The sequence below is a fragment of the Oncorhynchus gorbuscha genome, linkage group LG09 (assembly GCF_021184085.1).
Source record: "Oncorhynchus gorbuscha isolate QuinsamMale2020 ecotype Even-year linkage group LG09, OgorEven_v1.0, whole genome shotgun sequence".
Classification (NCBI taxonomy): domain Eukaryota; kingdom Metazoa; phylum Chordata; class Actinopteri; order Salmoniformes; family Salmonidae; genus Oncorhynchus; species Oncorhynchus gorbuscha.
This window is the reverse complement of record NC_060181.1, coordinates 53,054,231-53,071,192: the sequence shown is the minus strand read 5'-3', so window position 1 is coordinate 53,071,192 and position 16,962 is coordinate 53,054,231. Positions and strand designations below refer to the sequence as shown.

Sequence of the window (16,962 nt, the reverse complement as noted above, 5' to 3'; positions counted from 1 at the left end):
TGATTGCAATGTCAAACACGGGATAGTTGCTGCACCACGAGGAAGGCACAGCCTAAATCAGGCTATAAATACAGTGCACATAGCATGAGACTACACAAACATTGGAAATGTCCATAAACATAACGATATGCATACACAGAAAATAAGAATAGAAGAATCATATCCGAGGTATGTGGTACAGCGCATAAATGAGGTAGCATGACTGGCTTGCACCTGGGCTAGCTTGCTAGAAGTAGCATGATGAAAATGGTAAAGGAATAATGAACCTTATAAACCTAGTAAATGACTCAACTACCTTAGCAACACCCAACGAAGCAATGATCTAAAGAAGAAATATTTTGTGTTGCCCATTCACCCTCTGGGCCCTGTGCTTTGAATGAGTGCAACTTTTCTCCAATGATTAGTAGCGGTACTACACCCCAAAATGAGGTGTCATCGTCAATGTTATATTTTCATTGGCTCGTGAGATTTAAACGGTCCTACACGGACTTCCACATTACTTACCCCAGTATATTTGGTACCTATGGTTTAGTCTTAAGCATCGGATAACAAATAACACATTTTCTAAATATGTATGTGATTGTCTGGTTTGGATAGAGCATATACCAAACAAATGGGCTGCTCACTACGCGTTGTTTGGTGTGGTGTAGTTCGTCTGTGTTTGACAGAGGGGGCCAACTCCACAGTGAAATTCATGTATGGAGTTGTATAAAAATTGTGCAATTTCCTCCTGTTACTTATAACGTCATAATACAGTTGAACAGCAACTGTCATGCCCCCTCAATTTGAAACAATATTTGAAACTGTTTCAGAAGGTGAAAAGGTCAGTTCATTCACGTTTAAAAATATCAATACATTTTTTATTTGATACTCAAAAGTTTTGTACAAATAATCATATTTTTTTAATGCATTTGAGCATGTGCTCTGCTAATTGACTACGTCTTACACAAATACTTTATATACCGGTCCAATATATTCTACAGTGTTGCAGTTGTCTGTGGAATAAGTGTTTACTACTCTATCCTTCATGGCCCTCTCCATATTGACTTTTAAACGGGCATAGCAAATATAGACGAACAATCGCTCCAAGGTGGTCAGCGGAAGATGTTTTACATTTTTGCATGGGAAAATATGAAATCACCAATTATTGCACGTAGTGCCACTTTGTATTGAACAGGATAAGCATCCGGCTCATGGGTGCACCTTTGAAGTATTAGCAGGGGCACAAAAATAATGCTTTAATAGCTAACACACAAGCTCAACCAAACGAAGTGCTGGTACAATACCATTTCTATTTCTTCAAATCCAGTGACACAAGAGACTAAAAACAAAGATTATGTGTGTTTACAGTTTTGATTGATTGATGTTAGCTAGCTGTGGGTTAAGCAGGAAAACTACAAGTTTGCTTACATGGGAGTTTGTCAAAGCAGCACTACAGACAGAGCACAATCGCTACCACCTGACACATGCTCAATTGTTGTATCGTTAGTTGAGATGAACACCCCAACAACGTCTATTAGAAACAGTCTTTTGCACTTTCGAGAGTGACCGCTGGGGTGTTGTTCTTATGGTTTAACTTTTAACTGGGTTTCAGTACTTTGCATCATCACCTGTGATTGTGCAATGCTGTAGTCTAGTTGAATATCGATTTCCTTTTAAATATTCTGCTCAAATGTTCATTACAAAAATGTATTCTCAATAATAATGATATATTATATTTAGTGTCCTCTATTTCCCTAATGGGTGGGCCACCATTGACATTGCAGCTCAACTTGTGTTGTCAATAAACACATTTGATGTGCCTGTCTTCTCTCACAGTCACCACAACCGTAGTATTCACTGGCGGAGAAAAGAGGGACGTGGTTTTCCTCATTGACGGCACAACAGCAGTGCGCAGCGAGTTCCCCGCCATCCGTGACATGATCGGGAGGGTCGTGGAAAATCTGGACGTGGGTCTGGATCGGGTGAGGGTGTCAGTGGTGCAGTACAGCGACGGTGCCACGGTGGAGTTCCTCTTGAACGAGCACTCCACCAAAGACGAGGTCCGCCAGGCCACGAGGAAGCTTCAGAGCAGCGGTGGGAACCGTCGGAACACTGGCCGTGCCCTTGAATGGATCTCCAAGAACATCTACCAGAAATCAGCAGGTAGCCGCATTGAGGAGGGAGTTCCTCAGTTCCTCATTCTAGTCACAGGGGGAAAGTCCAACGATGACGTCTCTGGACCGGTTAATCAGCTGAAGACCAACCTGGTTGCCCCTTTAGCCATCGGCACAAAGAATGCCGACCCCAATGAACTGAGGCAGATCGCCCTAAAGCCAGAACTTGCCTACTCCATTAACAACTTCGGGCAGCTTCCAACAGTGGAGCAGCAGCTTATTGCTTCAGTCAACACCATGACCACCACAGACATCTCCGGCAGTTTTGTTCCCTCAGTTTTGGATATTGGTAAGACATACTAGATTATTTAACCCAACGTAATTCTAAATAGTGCTTACCAATCAAAAATATTTTTGAATATGATGGCAATTTATGTTATGTTTTGTATGATATTGGCTCAACTGTTATGATCCCCTTGTTGACTTTTTTAAAGATATTTTGCCAACAAGAAAAGTGAAACACCACCTGCTTTACTTTTTCTTGTGTCTTACTTCTCAGCTAACCTCAACATGGGGCGGAAAGATATCATCTTTCTCATCGATGGCTCGGACACCACAGGCTCCAATGGCATCGCCCACATCCGTGACTTCATCCTCAACATCGTTCAGCAGCTAGATGTGCAACTTGACCAGGTCCGGGTCGCTGTCGTCCAATATTCCGACAAGGTCAAGACAGAGTTCTCTCTCAACTCCCACAACACAAAAACAGCTGTGCTCTCAGCCATCAAAAAACTACGCCAGCAGGGTGGAAGATCATCCGATCTTGCCAACGCCATCGAGTATGTGACCAGGAATGAGCTGAAAGCCTCGGCGGGTGTCCGGCTTGCGCAGGCCTCCCAGCATCTAGTGGTCCTTACCGGCAGAAGGTCCTCCACTGACGTGTCCGTGTACGGCCCTCTGCTTAAAGGCTCCCGGGTTAACTGCATCGGCATCGGGGCTGGTGCAGACTACAGGGAGCTCAACCAGATTGCCACCAGCTCTGCCGATGTTCTCCAGGTACCCGCTTTCCCCGGCTTGCCTGTCATTAAGGAGAGGTTTATTGCCAGGCTGAACGGAACAATGCCTGATGAGGCACCACCAGATTTTGTCGACCCAAGTAAGTGAAACCACGCAGAAATGCATTCTCACCTTATTCTGTATAAGAAATGTATTGATAAATACAAAATAAAATTGAAATAAATACTGTAGATAGGATTCAACATGGCACCCCTCTCTTTCCCTCTATCCCACTCTCTCGCTCTCTCACTCACTCTCTCTGTTCTCTCTCTCTGCATCAGGCCTCCCTAAAGCCAAGGTTGCTGATATTGTATTCTTGGTGGACGGCTCCATCAACCTGGGTAAGGACAACTTCAAGGAGGTGATGGGGTTCATCCAGAACCTCATCGACCTCTTCTTCACTGAGCGTGACAACCTGCAGATTGGGCTGGCGAGCTACACCACCGACGTCACCGACGTGTTCTACCTCAACACCTACAAGAACAAGGACGACATAATTGATGCCATCAGCCGCACCGAGTACAAGGGAGGCCGCAGGATCAATACAGGTACCGCCATCCACCACGTACAGGAGAACCACTTCATCAAAGATAAAGGCAGCAGGAAGGATGAGGGAATCGCCCAGATCCTGATGATCATCACCGGCGGAAGGTCGGCCAGCGACAGCAAGACCGCAGCTCTGGCGTTAAAGGCCACCGGTGTGCGCATCTACGCTGTCGGCGTGGGTGACATTGAGGATGAGTTGAACAACCTGGCGAGTGAGGCCTCCACAGTGGCCAGGGCAAGCACGTTTGTGGAGCTCTCTGAGCTCAACGAGCAAATCCTTGAGACATTGGATGACGAGGTGAAGGGAATCAAGCTCTGCACTGGCGTGAGCCAGGAGCCCTCAAAAAGTGAGAACCATTTTCATTTTTCTTCCTTAGTGTTGGTATCAGGGGGACATAAAATGGCATGTCTATTTAACTTCCTGATGATTGTTTTACTTACATTCACTTTCATATAGAACATTGATAAAATAAATGACAAAAAACATCTACAGTATATTAAAAGTTGTGGTACAAAGAAGCTCCAAAAACCAACAACAAGCCAACCTCACCGTATCTCCTCTCTCTCTCTTTCAGCCTGCAGTCTGGAGGTGTTGGTAGGCTTTGATGTGTCCTCACCAAACATCTTCCAGGCCCAGAGGATCCTGGAGTCCAAGATGGGTGCCATCCTCCAAAGGATCACCATGATGACCGGCATCAGTTGCTCGTCGGGCCAGATCCCATTGATCCAGGTGGGCATCCTGGCCATGGATGCCGCCTCAGAACCCGTCCACCTGGAGTTCACGGACAACGCCGACATGCTGTTCGAGGCATTCCGAGCACTGCGCGCCCGCGGACCCTACTTCCTCAATGCCAAGACCATTGCCGCATATGGGTCCAGGTTCAAAAGCCGAGCAGCAGATGCGGTCAAGGTGTGTCTGTTTGTCTCTTTTTATTTTTTACTTAATCTAATTATCTTCATAAACATGTAACTGTGTGAGAGCAGATTTGAAGTCTGCCATTTTAAGTTTGACTTGAGAGTAAAGCAAACCAATTTAAACAAATGCCATTCATGATTAATGAAATTAAATGATTTTCCACCCCCCCGCACAGGTTGTGATCCATCTGACTGATGGTCTGGATGGCCAGTATAGTGAAATTAAGAGACAGGTTGAAGAACTTAAGATTTCAGGTGAGGAGAATTATTATGTCTGGATAATAAGCGATTGAAACGGCATTAACTGAGAAACATGCTGGACAAAGGGAATAGAATCTGAGTCTTATGTGTGTTGTGCCATGCTAGGTGTGAACAGCTTTATCCTCGTGGGTCTGGAGCGGGTACCCAGGTTTGAGGAGGCCGTGCTCCTGGAGTTTGGCCGCGGCTTCAGGTACACCAGACCCCTCAGAGTTAATGTCATGGACTTGGACTACGAGCTTCTGGAGGAACTGGTGAGTTGTGTCTAGGGTTGCAAAGCTACATGTAATTTATCAAAGTTACCAGAATCTTCTGTAATTAACAGGTAATCTATGGCAATCTATGATACATTTTGTAATTTATACTTGAATAACTTTTAAAAAATGTATTCATATATAATATTACCTGTTTTATATCTGTGTCCAAATAATGCATTTGTTTCTGGTGAATAGACCATATGGTTCAAGAGAAAATAGCCTTATTAATGAAAAAAGCATCTAATCCAAAATCGAATGAAAAATTCTTCCAACTATTGTCTTTTTCACAACTGCCATCAGTTTTGCCCCAACAAAGACCTATTGACATGGTATTATATATTAATGTGATTAAAGAAAAATATAAAGGATATTTCATGCTGATTCCCTCATATTAAACACCATTGGTATTCATTAAGTCGATGGTTTATATTTAGGATAATGTTTTACAGCGTTGTCATTCTCTTCTTATTTTAAAATAATGGTAATCATTTTTTAGTTGATTTTTTAAAATATATTTTACATGTGATAAGGCTACACTGAGGGCCAGAGATAATGACAGACACTTGTGGTAAAATGAAGTAACCAAAAATGCCACTAGATGTATTTGATAAAATTCTATATCCTTGAAAGTGTCCAAAAATCTGGTAGTTTACTGGTAAAATTTCAACCCTAGTGATTGCAACCCTAGTGGTGTTACAGTCACTCACTACTGAAATGTTACCTGTTTTTGTACTTGTACCTATACTGTACCATATAAACGCTTTGAGGAAAGAACCTGGAGAAAGACTAAGGACTAAGCTATAGTATGACCACATTGAACATCTTAAAGGAAGATCATTTAAGTCCCAGTCAAGTCACAGAGATGCACAATTTGATTGAGTGGATAATCAACAAATTATCTTGGCTGTGCACAATTGTTTTTGTTCCGTCTTCAACTCCAACTTTGTAAACTTTGCAATTTACAGGACAACATTGCTGAGAGGGAGTGTTGCGCGGTGCCATGCAAATGCACCGGCAGAAGGGGAGACAGAGGAGCAGTCGGACTTGGAGGACTGAAGGTTACTAATGTTCTTTATTATTATTACTTGAACTTAAGTATGCTAATATTAAGTGTATAAATTAAAAAATGACTAGGAAAATGTTTCTGTAAAAATGTTTCTGCTTTACTATTGTGATGAGTACAGTGTGGATTTATGCATAATATACTTCTTATCTTGCAGGGTGGTCCAGGCGGAGCAGGTGGAGCAGGACATCCCGGAGATGAGGGTGGATCCGTAAGTCAGATTTATGTTCATACTTTATCTGAAACCTTATTAATAACCCCACAAATACATGTTCAGCTTTCTTTCTGTCTTCTTTAGTAAGACTGTGCCCTCAGTCCACACTATACACCTGCTCTGAAGTTTAATAGTAATAATTCCAGATGCTCAAAGTGCAATCAAATCAAATTGTATTTGTTGCGTGCACAGGATACAACAGGCGTAAAACAGTACAGTGAAATGCTTCCTTACAAGCTCTTCCACAACGATGCAGAGAATACTAGGTCACAAATGTGTAGGACCCTAGGGTGATGCACGGCAACCATCGTCAATCTCAATGTTATTCGATACAGTGTACTTACGCTATGTTTTTTTACATGAAATCTCTTACTTCTCGTCCTGTGACAGGGAGACAGAGGTCCTCCTGGTGTCAACGGAACTCAAGGTTTCCAGGGATGTCCTGGACAGAGGGGCATCAAGGTAAGTACCCAGTTAGCACCACTGTATCAATCATCAGGTTAATTGATGTGAAATCATAATGGAATGTAGTACTTTTTTTGCATAAAATATTTAACAACAGATATCTCTTTTTCTCTCTCTTGATCAGGGTGGTCGTGGGTACTCTGGAGAAAAGGTGAGTTTTTGAAATTGAGAAATTGCCTTCAGGAAGTATTCACACCCCTTGACTTAAAAATAAATATAACGAATAAGACAGTAATATATCTTGATTAAATAAGTATTCAATTACATGTTAGAATCATGTTTGGCAGTGATTACAGTTGTGAGTCTTTCTGGGTAAGTCTCTAAGAGTTTTGCCACCTGGATTGTATAATATTTGCACATTATTCTTTTTTTTTAATTCTTCAAGCTCTGTCAAGTTGGTTGTTGATCGATGCTATACAGACATTTCATGTCTTGCCATAGATTTGCAAGCCGATTTAAGTCAAATTTGTAACTAGGCCACTCAGGAACATTCAATGTCATATTGGTAAGCAACTCCAGTGTATATTTGACCTTGTGTGTTTGGTCATTGTCCTGCTGAAAGGTGAATTTGTCTCCCAGTGTCTGTTGGAAAGCAGACTGACCCAGGTTTTTCTCTACTGAGGGACCTTGCAGATAATTGTATATGTTGGGTACAGAGATGAGGTAGTCAGTTATTGCACACAGAGTTAGTACATGTAACTTATTATGTGACTTGTTTAGCACATTTTTACTCCTGAGCATATTTCGGCTTGCAATAACACATGGGTTGAAAACTTATTGTCTCAAGACATTTCAACTTTTCATTTTTTATAAATGTTTTAAAATGTCTGGGAACATAATTCCACTTTGACATGGGGTATTGTGTGTAGGCCAGTGACATAAATGTTAATGTAATCTATTTTAAATTTAGGCTGTAAAACAACAAAATGTTGAAGTCAAGGCATGTGAATACTTTCTGAAGGCACTGTATATTCAAATGATAATCGATACAGTATATTGATCACATAATACTGATGATTGTTTGAATGTTAATGATGAGTATCAACCCCCAACAACCCTTGTCTTCTATCAGGGTGAATTTGGAGAGATTGGCCTGGATGGCATCAATGGAGAAGAGGTAAGAAAAACATAACTTTAAGATATTTTAAACTATGGCATGGACTGTCATACCGAACTTCAAGGGAACAGTTACAGCTTTTAAAATATTGGTCACATGCCAGAAGGGCTTTTGAAATCCACTCTATAATCCACCATCTTACATAGCAAAATGTACCGTAAATCCAACTTTGAGTGCTTTTGCTTGAAGTTGTTCCCACAAATCAGACCCACAGTAGTAGAGACTAATATGATGACTTATGATTAACGTTTAGACCACACTGTAATGTGTGGCTGACTGATTTATTGCCTTCCACTAGGGCAAGAGTGGAGTCGCTGGACCCCCAGGAGACAGAGGAAACCCTGGGAGAAGGGTGAGTCCTCGTATGGTCATTGCAACCTCACAAATATAATGTTTTGATACTTTTCCATGCATTCATTAATTTTCATGATTCTGATATGGTTATCACTCACAGATACTTCTGTGTTCTTTGTGTTCAGGGACCCAAAGGAACTAAAGGACATGCAGGAGACATCGGGGATACCGGAATCCGAGGAGATCCTGTGAGTATCCTCTGACCACTTTATTCCAGATCAGAGCTTTTCTTTAATGATTTTATTCAGGGCCAGGGATGGGTAAATTGATCCTGGTTCAATCATCATTTGGTATTACCTTATAATGATATCATGACAAGTAATGATTGGGATTCTTATGGTAAATATAACAGAGAAACAAACCAAACTAGTCAGCCAAGTATTTCTACCACATCATTAAGAGCCAAACTGATTCTGAATCTGATTCCATTTGCTTTATGTTTCCTAGGGAACCACAGGGCGAGATAACAACGTGGCTGGACCTAAAGGAGACCCAGGCGATGTCGGCCCAGTGGTAATGTCTTCCTGACTCTCTTCCTCTCGCCAAGCTATAATGTGAACTGCTTTGGAGATTAGAATGTTTTGTATAGGAAATTAACTATCCAGTATCCAGGTATTTTTGCAATTGCACAGTGAGTACGAGTGAGCATGTTCATCACTCATTTCCTGTTTAAATAGTAACTTAAATAGTTTCTCTCACTGATGGACTTTGTCTTGAATCGTAGGGAGAGCCAGGGGACGATGGTAAGATGGGAGGCCCCGGTGAACCAGGCAGGACGGTAGGACCACTCTCTCTCTTCTTCTCTATTACTAAAAGCTCTTGTCTGATATTTGGCTTAATGTTTCATTAAACACAATAGTTGGGTCGTTCCACCAATTTGGTGCCTTTTGAGTGTAACTTGGTAAAAAAAAAAATTTGATTTCACCTCATTTTAATATTTTGTCATAAAGAATACATTTTAATCAAATTTAAGTTTTCCCATTTCAAGAGGTTAAATAAATAAATGGCTATAGTAAGTGCCTGTTAAGTGACAAATAAAGTAACAGGGTTGACTGTAACAGGGTTAACCGTAACAGGTTTGACAATTTTAACATTTTAACATTTGTCATAAAGAAGACATTTGAATAAAATTGAAGTTTTCCCATCTCAAGAGGTAAAATAAATAAATGGCTATAGTAAGTGCCTATTAAGTGACAAATAAAGTAACAGGGTTGACTGTTACAGGGTTAACCGTCACAGGGTTGACAATTTATTCTTAAATCAGCCATGAATCCCCTTGTGACATTGGGAATGGATGCTTGTTGTGTGCAACAGGGAGTGGCAATCGCAAGCTTCACAAAATAATAACATTATTCAAACATTTCTAGCCCGTCAATATATGTGACCGACCGGCTCGATTCAGTCTTCTGTAGCAGAATTGGATTATTATTATTTTTTTTACGTTGGATAAAAGTAGAGGCGCAGAGCACTTGAATATTTTGGTATACCTACTGGAGGGCTTTTCTTTGTCTACACCCATTCAGCATCATTCAGACCCTCTTAAGCCTTAGCCCCACCCATCTCTTTAAGGATTCCCATGTGAGGCCATGTGTTAAAAATAATGAATACGGTAGTGTACTAAACATCCTCAAGATTTTAAGACTAAGTTGGTTTATACTACGTTTATATTATATGTTTATTAACATGTTTGTTGACATTTGTGACAGGGACATCCAACATCAAACAAGTATAAACAAAAGTATAAACACAAACACTACAGGCTGCATGACATCAGCAGCCTGGTAGTCCAAAATGACATAACTTGTGTATTTTAAAACCAATAAACCCATTTGTTTAAAAATGTATTTAGTATAGGTCAATCTAGCAAACCAGGCAACTAAAACCAACTTTCTGAACAATGTTTTGGTTAGTTTCTAGCTTGTTAGCTAGCTAGCTAATGTGAAGTTAGCTGGCTAGCCAGTTCAAATAATGACCATATCATATAGTTGACAACGTGTTAACTTCAGCTAATTTGTATGAATTATTAAAGGAAAATAAACTCACAACAAGATCATTGTTTACAAGTTCATGGCGAGCCAATTACAGAAAATAGCTTACGGTTGTGAGTGTGATGAAATAAAAGCTGAGCATTCTACCAGAGAATGTTTGAACTTGGACACTGTCTCGTTGGCCTAATGTTATATCTTAATTTGACTTTGGAGCAGGTCATATTGTTCTTCACATTACCGTCTCTGGTAAACACACACTATATAAAATAAAATCAAAGTGTATTTGTCACATGCGCAGGATACAGAATGTGTAAATGGTATAGTGAAATGGTTATAGTGGAGTCTTTTGTTTAGACCTGTAACTAACATGTAGCTAGCTAAACAATGAACCCTAATCCCAACTACTAACATTACTACACTGCAAACTAGGTTCAATGTTAGCTAGCTAACTAACATTAGGCTATAACTAGCAATGCAAATGGCTCTGCGATATGAATAATATTACTACACAGATCATACACGTAACAGTAGCTAGCAAGCCAGTCAGATAACATTCGCTAACAGTACGCTTTAACTTGCAATAAAAATGACTTTCTGACAAAATTTGAAACGTATCATATCTGAAAATGTAGCTAGCTAGACTCCGTTACCTGTATACATGGATGAACGCTTCTCCCTCTCTGTCATGGATGCCATGGTTGCCCTTACTTTAAAGCTGTAATCTGGAGACAGGTGTTTTATACAACAGCCTTCTACGTGTTCTGTTTTTGACTCACTCCGTATATTTTCAATCAAACGCCTGAATTTTCTCCATCTCCTTAGCTTCCACCTGGCATTCCACTGATTTCAAAACTTGGTTATCCAGAAAGTGGAGAGTTTTAGCAAAATTGTTGCAGTTCTTTGTGATATCTTAAAAAAAAAAAAAGCTGCTATAAAAATGATTACGTACACATACTAAGCAGCTCATATTACAGACAAAAGCGTGCTACATGGCAGACCAATCCGAACTCATCTCTTGGCATATCCAGCCCATCCAGCCCAATATCCAGCCCAACCATAGCCAAAAAATAATAAAACCGTCTCACTTCACCTGCCGTACTGTATGATTTGATGTTCGGTGTTTCTTTCAATTTTTTTTAAAAATAAACAGTTTCACTATATTAAAACTAGAGTTCAGTTCACATAACAGGGTTGGCCTTAAAACGAGTTACAGAATTAATCACTAATCACATTAAATAAATAATAATCTTCGAAAATGACTTTGTCAAAGCAACAAAATAACTAGGGCTTTACAGTGATGGTGAAACTGGAGAGATTTTGTGATTAAGTGGGTTAAAATCTTCCTAGAAGTGACACAGGGTTGACGGAGGGAAATGTCAAAATGCTGAATTTGGCACTGTAGCAAGTCTTTATCAAAAATGGGATATATTGAATAATAAATTGGATATATTGAATAATCCATGAGATCTAAATGAAAGGGCACTTCATTTAATATAACAGACTTTTAAAATTAAAATGTTCTACTTAAAATGTCAAAATGCACTCATTTTGTGGAACTACCCAGTTTACTTACTAACACATTATGAGGTAACTCAGTAATAACAGTGGCTGTTTCATTTGTTTCTTTCCTGTTTGGATTATAATAGGGTTCTGATGGTCGAAGAGGCCCAGCCGGACAAGCTGTAAGTGAACCCTGAACCTGACCACTTGATGCATTGCTTAAGAAAGCCTAATGTTTCTTAACCCAAGCTACATTACTGTATCTGCCATCAGGCAAACCAGCACCCTCAATCCCCATTACCCGTTGCTATCTGCATATCTACGACACTTCACATGCACTCGTCAGACTTATGACCACACTACATAAACCCACACTGTATACGTAATGTACATGCTAGCACGTGTGTAGAATTTGCAGTAGCATATATGTAGCATATAGCATAATAACATTACCCACACTTAGCAAACATCCATTTCTTTTGATGATCAAACTTAGCATATCAGGCTAGCAGCTGTCCTTACTTACATTGGGCTGACTTTCCTTAGTGTTAGCTACTCAATAATCTACAATAAACCCACTTCATCTAATTTCAACAAACTGATCATGTTTACTGAGGTCCACTCTCTGTGGGGTCATAGGAAAGCGGATGTTTCTGGTTTTCAGGGATACAGTATTTTCAACGGAATTTCCGTTTCCCCTGAAAAATGGAAGTGAGGACCCCGCTTTTTAGGCTATTTATGCCTGCTAAAAAGATGGTTACCTGAGGTCTAATCATACACTGAACTTAATTGAGACGAGACATGGGTTTCTCTTATGTTATAGGGAGAACCTGGCAAACCCGGAGGTAACGGTGTGCAGGGAGAGCCAGGTATCGGAGGATCCAGGGTAAGTGCATCCGTCCACTCTGTGTTTTTTGTTGTTGATAGGACATTGTGTAGCTTAAGCTGTGCATGTATATCCTCCCATGCTAGATTTGATCAATTACTTTCATCACACTTTTATTGGTATCAGTCATTATGTGGGCTTTCATAGTAGCCATGTCTATACTGGAGCTAGGTGGCTGAACTAAGTCCAACAGGCAATTGTCCTTCAGATTCAAATCACACTCACTTTGTAACTAAACACAATTTTTTTATCCACCAAATCCATTGATCACTTTGATTCAACAGGAGACCAGTTTCTGATTTAGATGCGTGTGTGTAATGCTTTGTCCTATTTAGGGCCAAGCTGGACCAATTGGTGCACGTGGTACCAGAGGTGAGGACGGGAACCCTGGACCAAGGGTAAGGAAACTACCAGAGCCATTTTAAATATGACACACCTCTGATATTGGCATGTCAGGTTCTGCAGTATGTTAAGACCTTAGTCTCTACTGTGTATCAAAACATAACGCTTATAAAAGGAATGGTGCCGAAAACGTTGGTTCTAATTAATGTAGATTGTATATCTATCTACCCATTCATCTTTGACCTAATTGTTTCAAAATGTCCTCCCAAGTGGAGCAGCAGTCTAAGGCACTGCATCACAGTACTTGAGGCGTCACTACAGACCCAGGTTCGATCCCGGGCTGTGTCGCAGCCGGCAGCGACCGGGAGACCCATGATGCGGCACACAATTGGACCAGAGGCGTCCGGGTTAGGGGAGGGTTTAGCCGGCTGGGATGTCCTTGTCCCATCGTGCTCTAGCGACTCATGTGTGTACAGTGTTTCCTATGACACATCGGTGCGGGTTAAGCGAGCAGTGTGTCAAGAAGCAGTGTGGCTTGGCAAGGTCGTGTTTTGGAGAACACATGGCTCTCGACCTTCACCTCTCCCGGGTCCGTACGGGAGTTGCAGCGATGGAACAAGACTGAAACTACCAATTGGATACAACGAAATTGGGGAGAAAAAAGGAGTCAAAAAATATATGTTTCAATGTGCCACAGAGTGATGAATTACCATAGGTTTTTTTTTATATAAGAAGTTTGTATGTTGACACATTTTAAGTGTGGACTTTGAGCTGTACTGCACATCAACATATGACTTGATGAAAAGGCATCTAATTGTGTATAATAGTAAACACAAACAACTTGCGGTCGGAAAGAAGCAACACATGTTCTCTAGGAAACACAGACAAAATGAATACCTCCCAGCTGGCACACATTTCACATGTGCAGTGCATTTGGAACGTATGCAGACCCCTTGATTTTTTTCACATTTTGTTACGTTACGGCCTTGATCTAAAAATGATTCAAACATTCTTTCCCTCATAAATCTACACACAATGCCCCGTAATGACAAAGCAAAAACAGGCTGTTATAAATGTCTGCGCATGTATAAAAAAATGTATTCAGATCCTTTACTCAGTACTTAGTTGAAGCACCTTTGACAGCAATTACAGCCTCAAGTCTTCTTGGGTATGACGCTACAAGCTATGCACACCTGTATTTGTCGAGTTTCTCTCATTCTTCTCTGCAGATCCTCTCAAGCTCTGTCAGGTTGGATGGGGAGCGTTACTGCACAGCTATTTTCATGTCTCTCCAGAGATGTTAGATCGGGTTCAAATCCAGGCTTTGGCTGGGCCCGTAAAGGAAACTGAGACTTTTCCTGAAGCCGCTCCTGCATTGTCTTGGCTGTGTGTTTAGGGTCATTGTCCTGTTGACAACCTTCGTCCAAGTCTGAGCAGGTTTTCATCAAGGATCTTTCTATACTTTTCTCCGTGCATCTTTGCCTCAATCCTAACTAGTCTCTCAGTTCATGCCACTAAAAATCATCCCCACAGCAGGATGCTGCCACCACCATGCTTCACTGTAGGGATGGTGGCAGGTTTCCTCCAGACGTGACACTAGGCATTCAGGCCAAAGAGTTCAGAGAATCTTGTTCCTCATGGTCTGAGAGTCTTTAAGTGCATTTTGGCACTCCAAGCGGTCTGTCATGTGCCTTTTACTAAGGAGTGGCTTACGTCTGGCCACTCTACCATGAAGGCCTGATTGGTGGAGTGCTGCAGAGATGGTTGTCCTTCTGAAAGTTTCTCCCATCTCCACAAATGAACTCTAGAGCTCTGTCAGTGACCATCGGGTTCTTGGTCTTGGTGGTTTCAAACTTCTTCCATTTAAGAATGATGGAAGGCCACTGTGTTCTTGGAGACCTTCAATGCTGCATACATTTTTTGGTTCCCTTACCCAGATATGTGCCTCAACACAATCTTGTCTTTGAGCTATATGGACAATTCCTTCAACCTCATAGCTTGGCTTTTGCTCTTGCATGCACTGTCAACTGTGAGACCTTATATAGACAGATGCGTGCCTTTCCAAATCATGTCTATTCAATTGAATTTACCACAGGTGGACTCCAATCAAGTTGTATAAACATCTCAAGGATGGTCAATGGAAACAGGATGCACCTGAGCTCAATTTCGAGTCTCATAGCGAAGGGTCTGAATATGTGATATTTCATTTTTTTTTTAATACATTTGCTAAAATGTCTAAAAACCTCTTTTCACTTTGTCATTATGGGGTTTTGTGTGTAGATTGTTGAGAAGTTTTTTCCATTCAACTTTAGAATAACCCTGTAACATAACAAATTGTGGAAAAAGTCAAAGGGCTTGAATACTTTTTGAGGGCACTGCACAACAACAGGCATTGTTTCAGCATTGATGTAACTTCTTAGATGACTGTGTCATGAGTGTCAATGGTGATAAGATTTCTCTGATTTTTAAATGTTTTATTCCAGGGCCCAGGAGGAGCCCAGGGACCCCCCGGAAACAATGGCAGGAGAGGACCTCTCGGTCGCAAGGTACTGAACTTAACTGATCATCATTGGCCTCGCTCTAGTCTAGCTAATGCTTCAGTCATCCCAGGCCTTGTTTAGGTTACAGTATAATCACATTGGCCTAAGCCTCCCACTCTCCTGTTACTGGACACACATACACAGCCTATTAGAGTCAACATAGAATGCTCCCTAACAAAACATCCAAGCCCGTGTCACATATATTTCAAATAAAAGGGGTGAATGCATGTAAATCTAGATGAAATCTCTTCACAATTCAGAAGGAATGTGCTCTCTCTCTTTTTCTCTCTCTTTCTCTGCCTCTCTCTTCCCTCTCTCCTCTCTCTTTCCTTTTATATCTCTCCCTGTGTACCATCTCTACTATCTCTCTCTCTCTCTCTGGCTGTATCTCTGTATCTTTCGTTATAGGGTGAGCCAGGAGAGCCCGGACCCAAAGGCATCGTGGGACCTCTGGGACCTCGTGGTGAACCTGTAAGTTAATACATCACATCCTGTCAGCTCAACACAACTGGAACCTAGGGAAGGTTAACCAACTGACTATTAATCAGATTGTAGATTACATGAGATCAACATACATTGAGATGGATACAATAAAAATACACAAGTGTAATAAATCATATTGATGTTATTGCAGTTGGAATTATCTTCTTACACTTCTTATCCTATGAAATTGATATGTTTATGAGTTTAATTGTTTCATTTGTAGCCCTATGGAATGGTGTTCATATGAATTCCGCCAAATTCTCTACCTTTCTCCTGAAGTGTGCACTTGCACTCACCCAACCATAGATTTAAGCATTGGATTGGCGTAAGCAATAAGCATTGGCAGGAGGGAGTTTCCACCAATGGCAAAGGGATAGTTCCCCCAAATTCCAAATGTACAGTACTTTCTGAAAGTACTCAGACCCTTTGACTTTTCCCAAATTTTGTTACGATACAGCCTTATTCTGAAATGGATTACATTAGATTTTCTTCCTCTTCAATCTACACACAATACCCCATAACGGCAAAGCAAAAACAGCAACAACATTTTTGCCAATGTAATAAAAATAAAACCTGAAATATCACATTTACATAAGTATTCAGACACTTTACTCAGTACTTTGTTGAAGCAACTTTGGCAGCGGTTACAGCGTCGAGTCTTGGGTATGATGCTACAAGGTTGGCACACCTGTATTTGGCGACTTTCATTCTTCTCTGCAGATCCTCTCAAGCTCTGTCAGGTTGGATGCGGAAAACCACTGCACAGCTATTTTTAGGTCTCTCCAGAGATGTTAGATTGGGTTGAAGTCTGGGCTCTGGCTGGGCCACTAAAGGACATTCAGAGACTGGTGCCGAAGCCACCTCATGGCTGGGTTTTTGCTC

The 16,962-nt window shown here is 41.0% G+C and overlaps 1 protein-coding gene across 1 annotated transcript in view; it reads left to right on the top strand.

Annotated features, from left to right (window-relative positions):
* The window catches only part of col6a3 (collagen, type VI, alpha 3), a 40,353-nt gene that overhangs the window by 6,439 nt on the left and 16,952 nt on the right, over window positions 1-16,962 (top strand). The window contains 20 exon segments of the mRNA XM_046362680.1: window positions 1,819-2,445; window positions 2,656-3,252; window positions 3,434-4,045; window positions 4,274-4,608; window positions 4,790-4,868; window positions 4,980-5,125; window positions 6,094-6,186; window positions 6,349-6,402; window positions 6,796-6,867; window positions 6,995-7,021; window positions 7,943-7,987; window positions 8,286-8,339; window positions 8,467-8,529; window positions 8,789-8,854; window positions 9,066-9,119; window positions 11,976-12,011; window positions 12,653-12,715; window positions 13,051-13,113; window positions 15,541-15,603; window positions 16,006-16,068. Of these exon segments, the coding sequence (XP_046218636.1) occupies window positions 1,819-2,445; window positions 2,656-3,252; window positions 3,434-4,045; window positions 4,274-4,608; window positions 4,790-4,868; window positions 4,980-5,125; window positions 6,094-6,186; window positions 6,349-6,402; window positions 6,796-6,867; window positions 6,995-7,021; window positions 7,943-7,987; window positions 8,286-8,339; window positions 8,467-8,529; window positions 8,789-8,854; window positions 9,066-9,119; window positions 11,976-12,011; window positions 12,653-12,715; window positions 13,051-13,113; window positions 15,541-15,603; window positions 16,006-16,068 (3,212 nt within the window).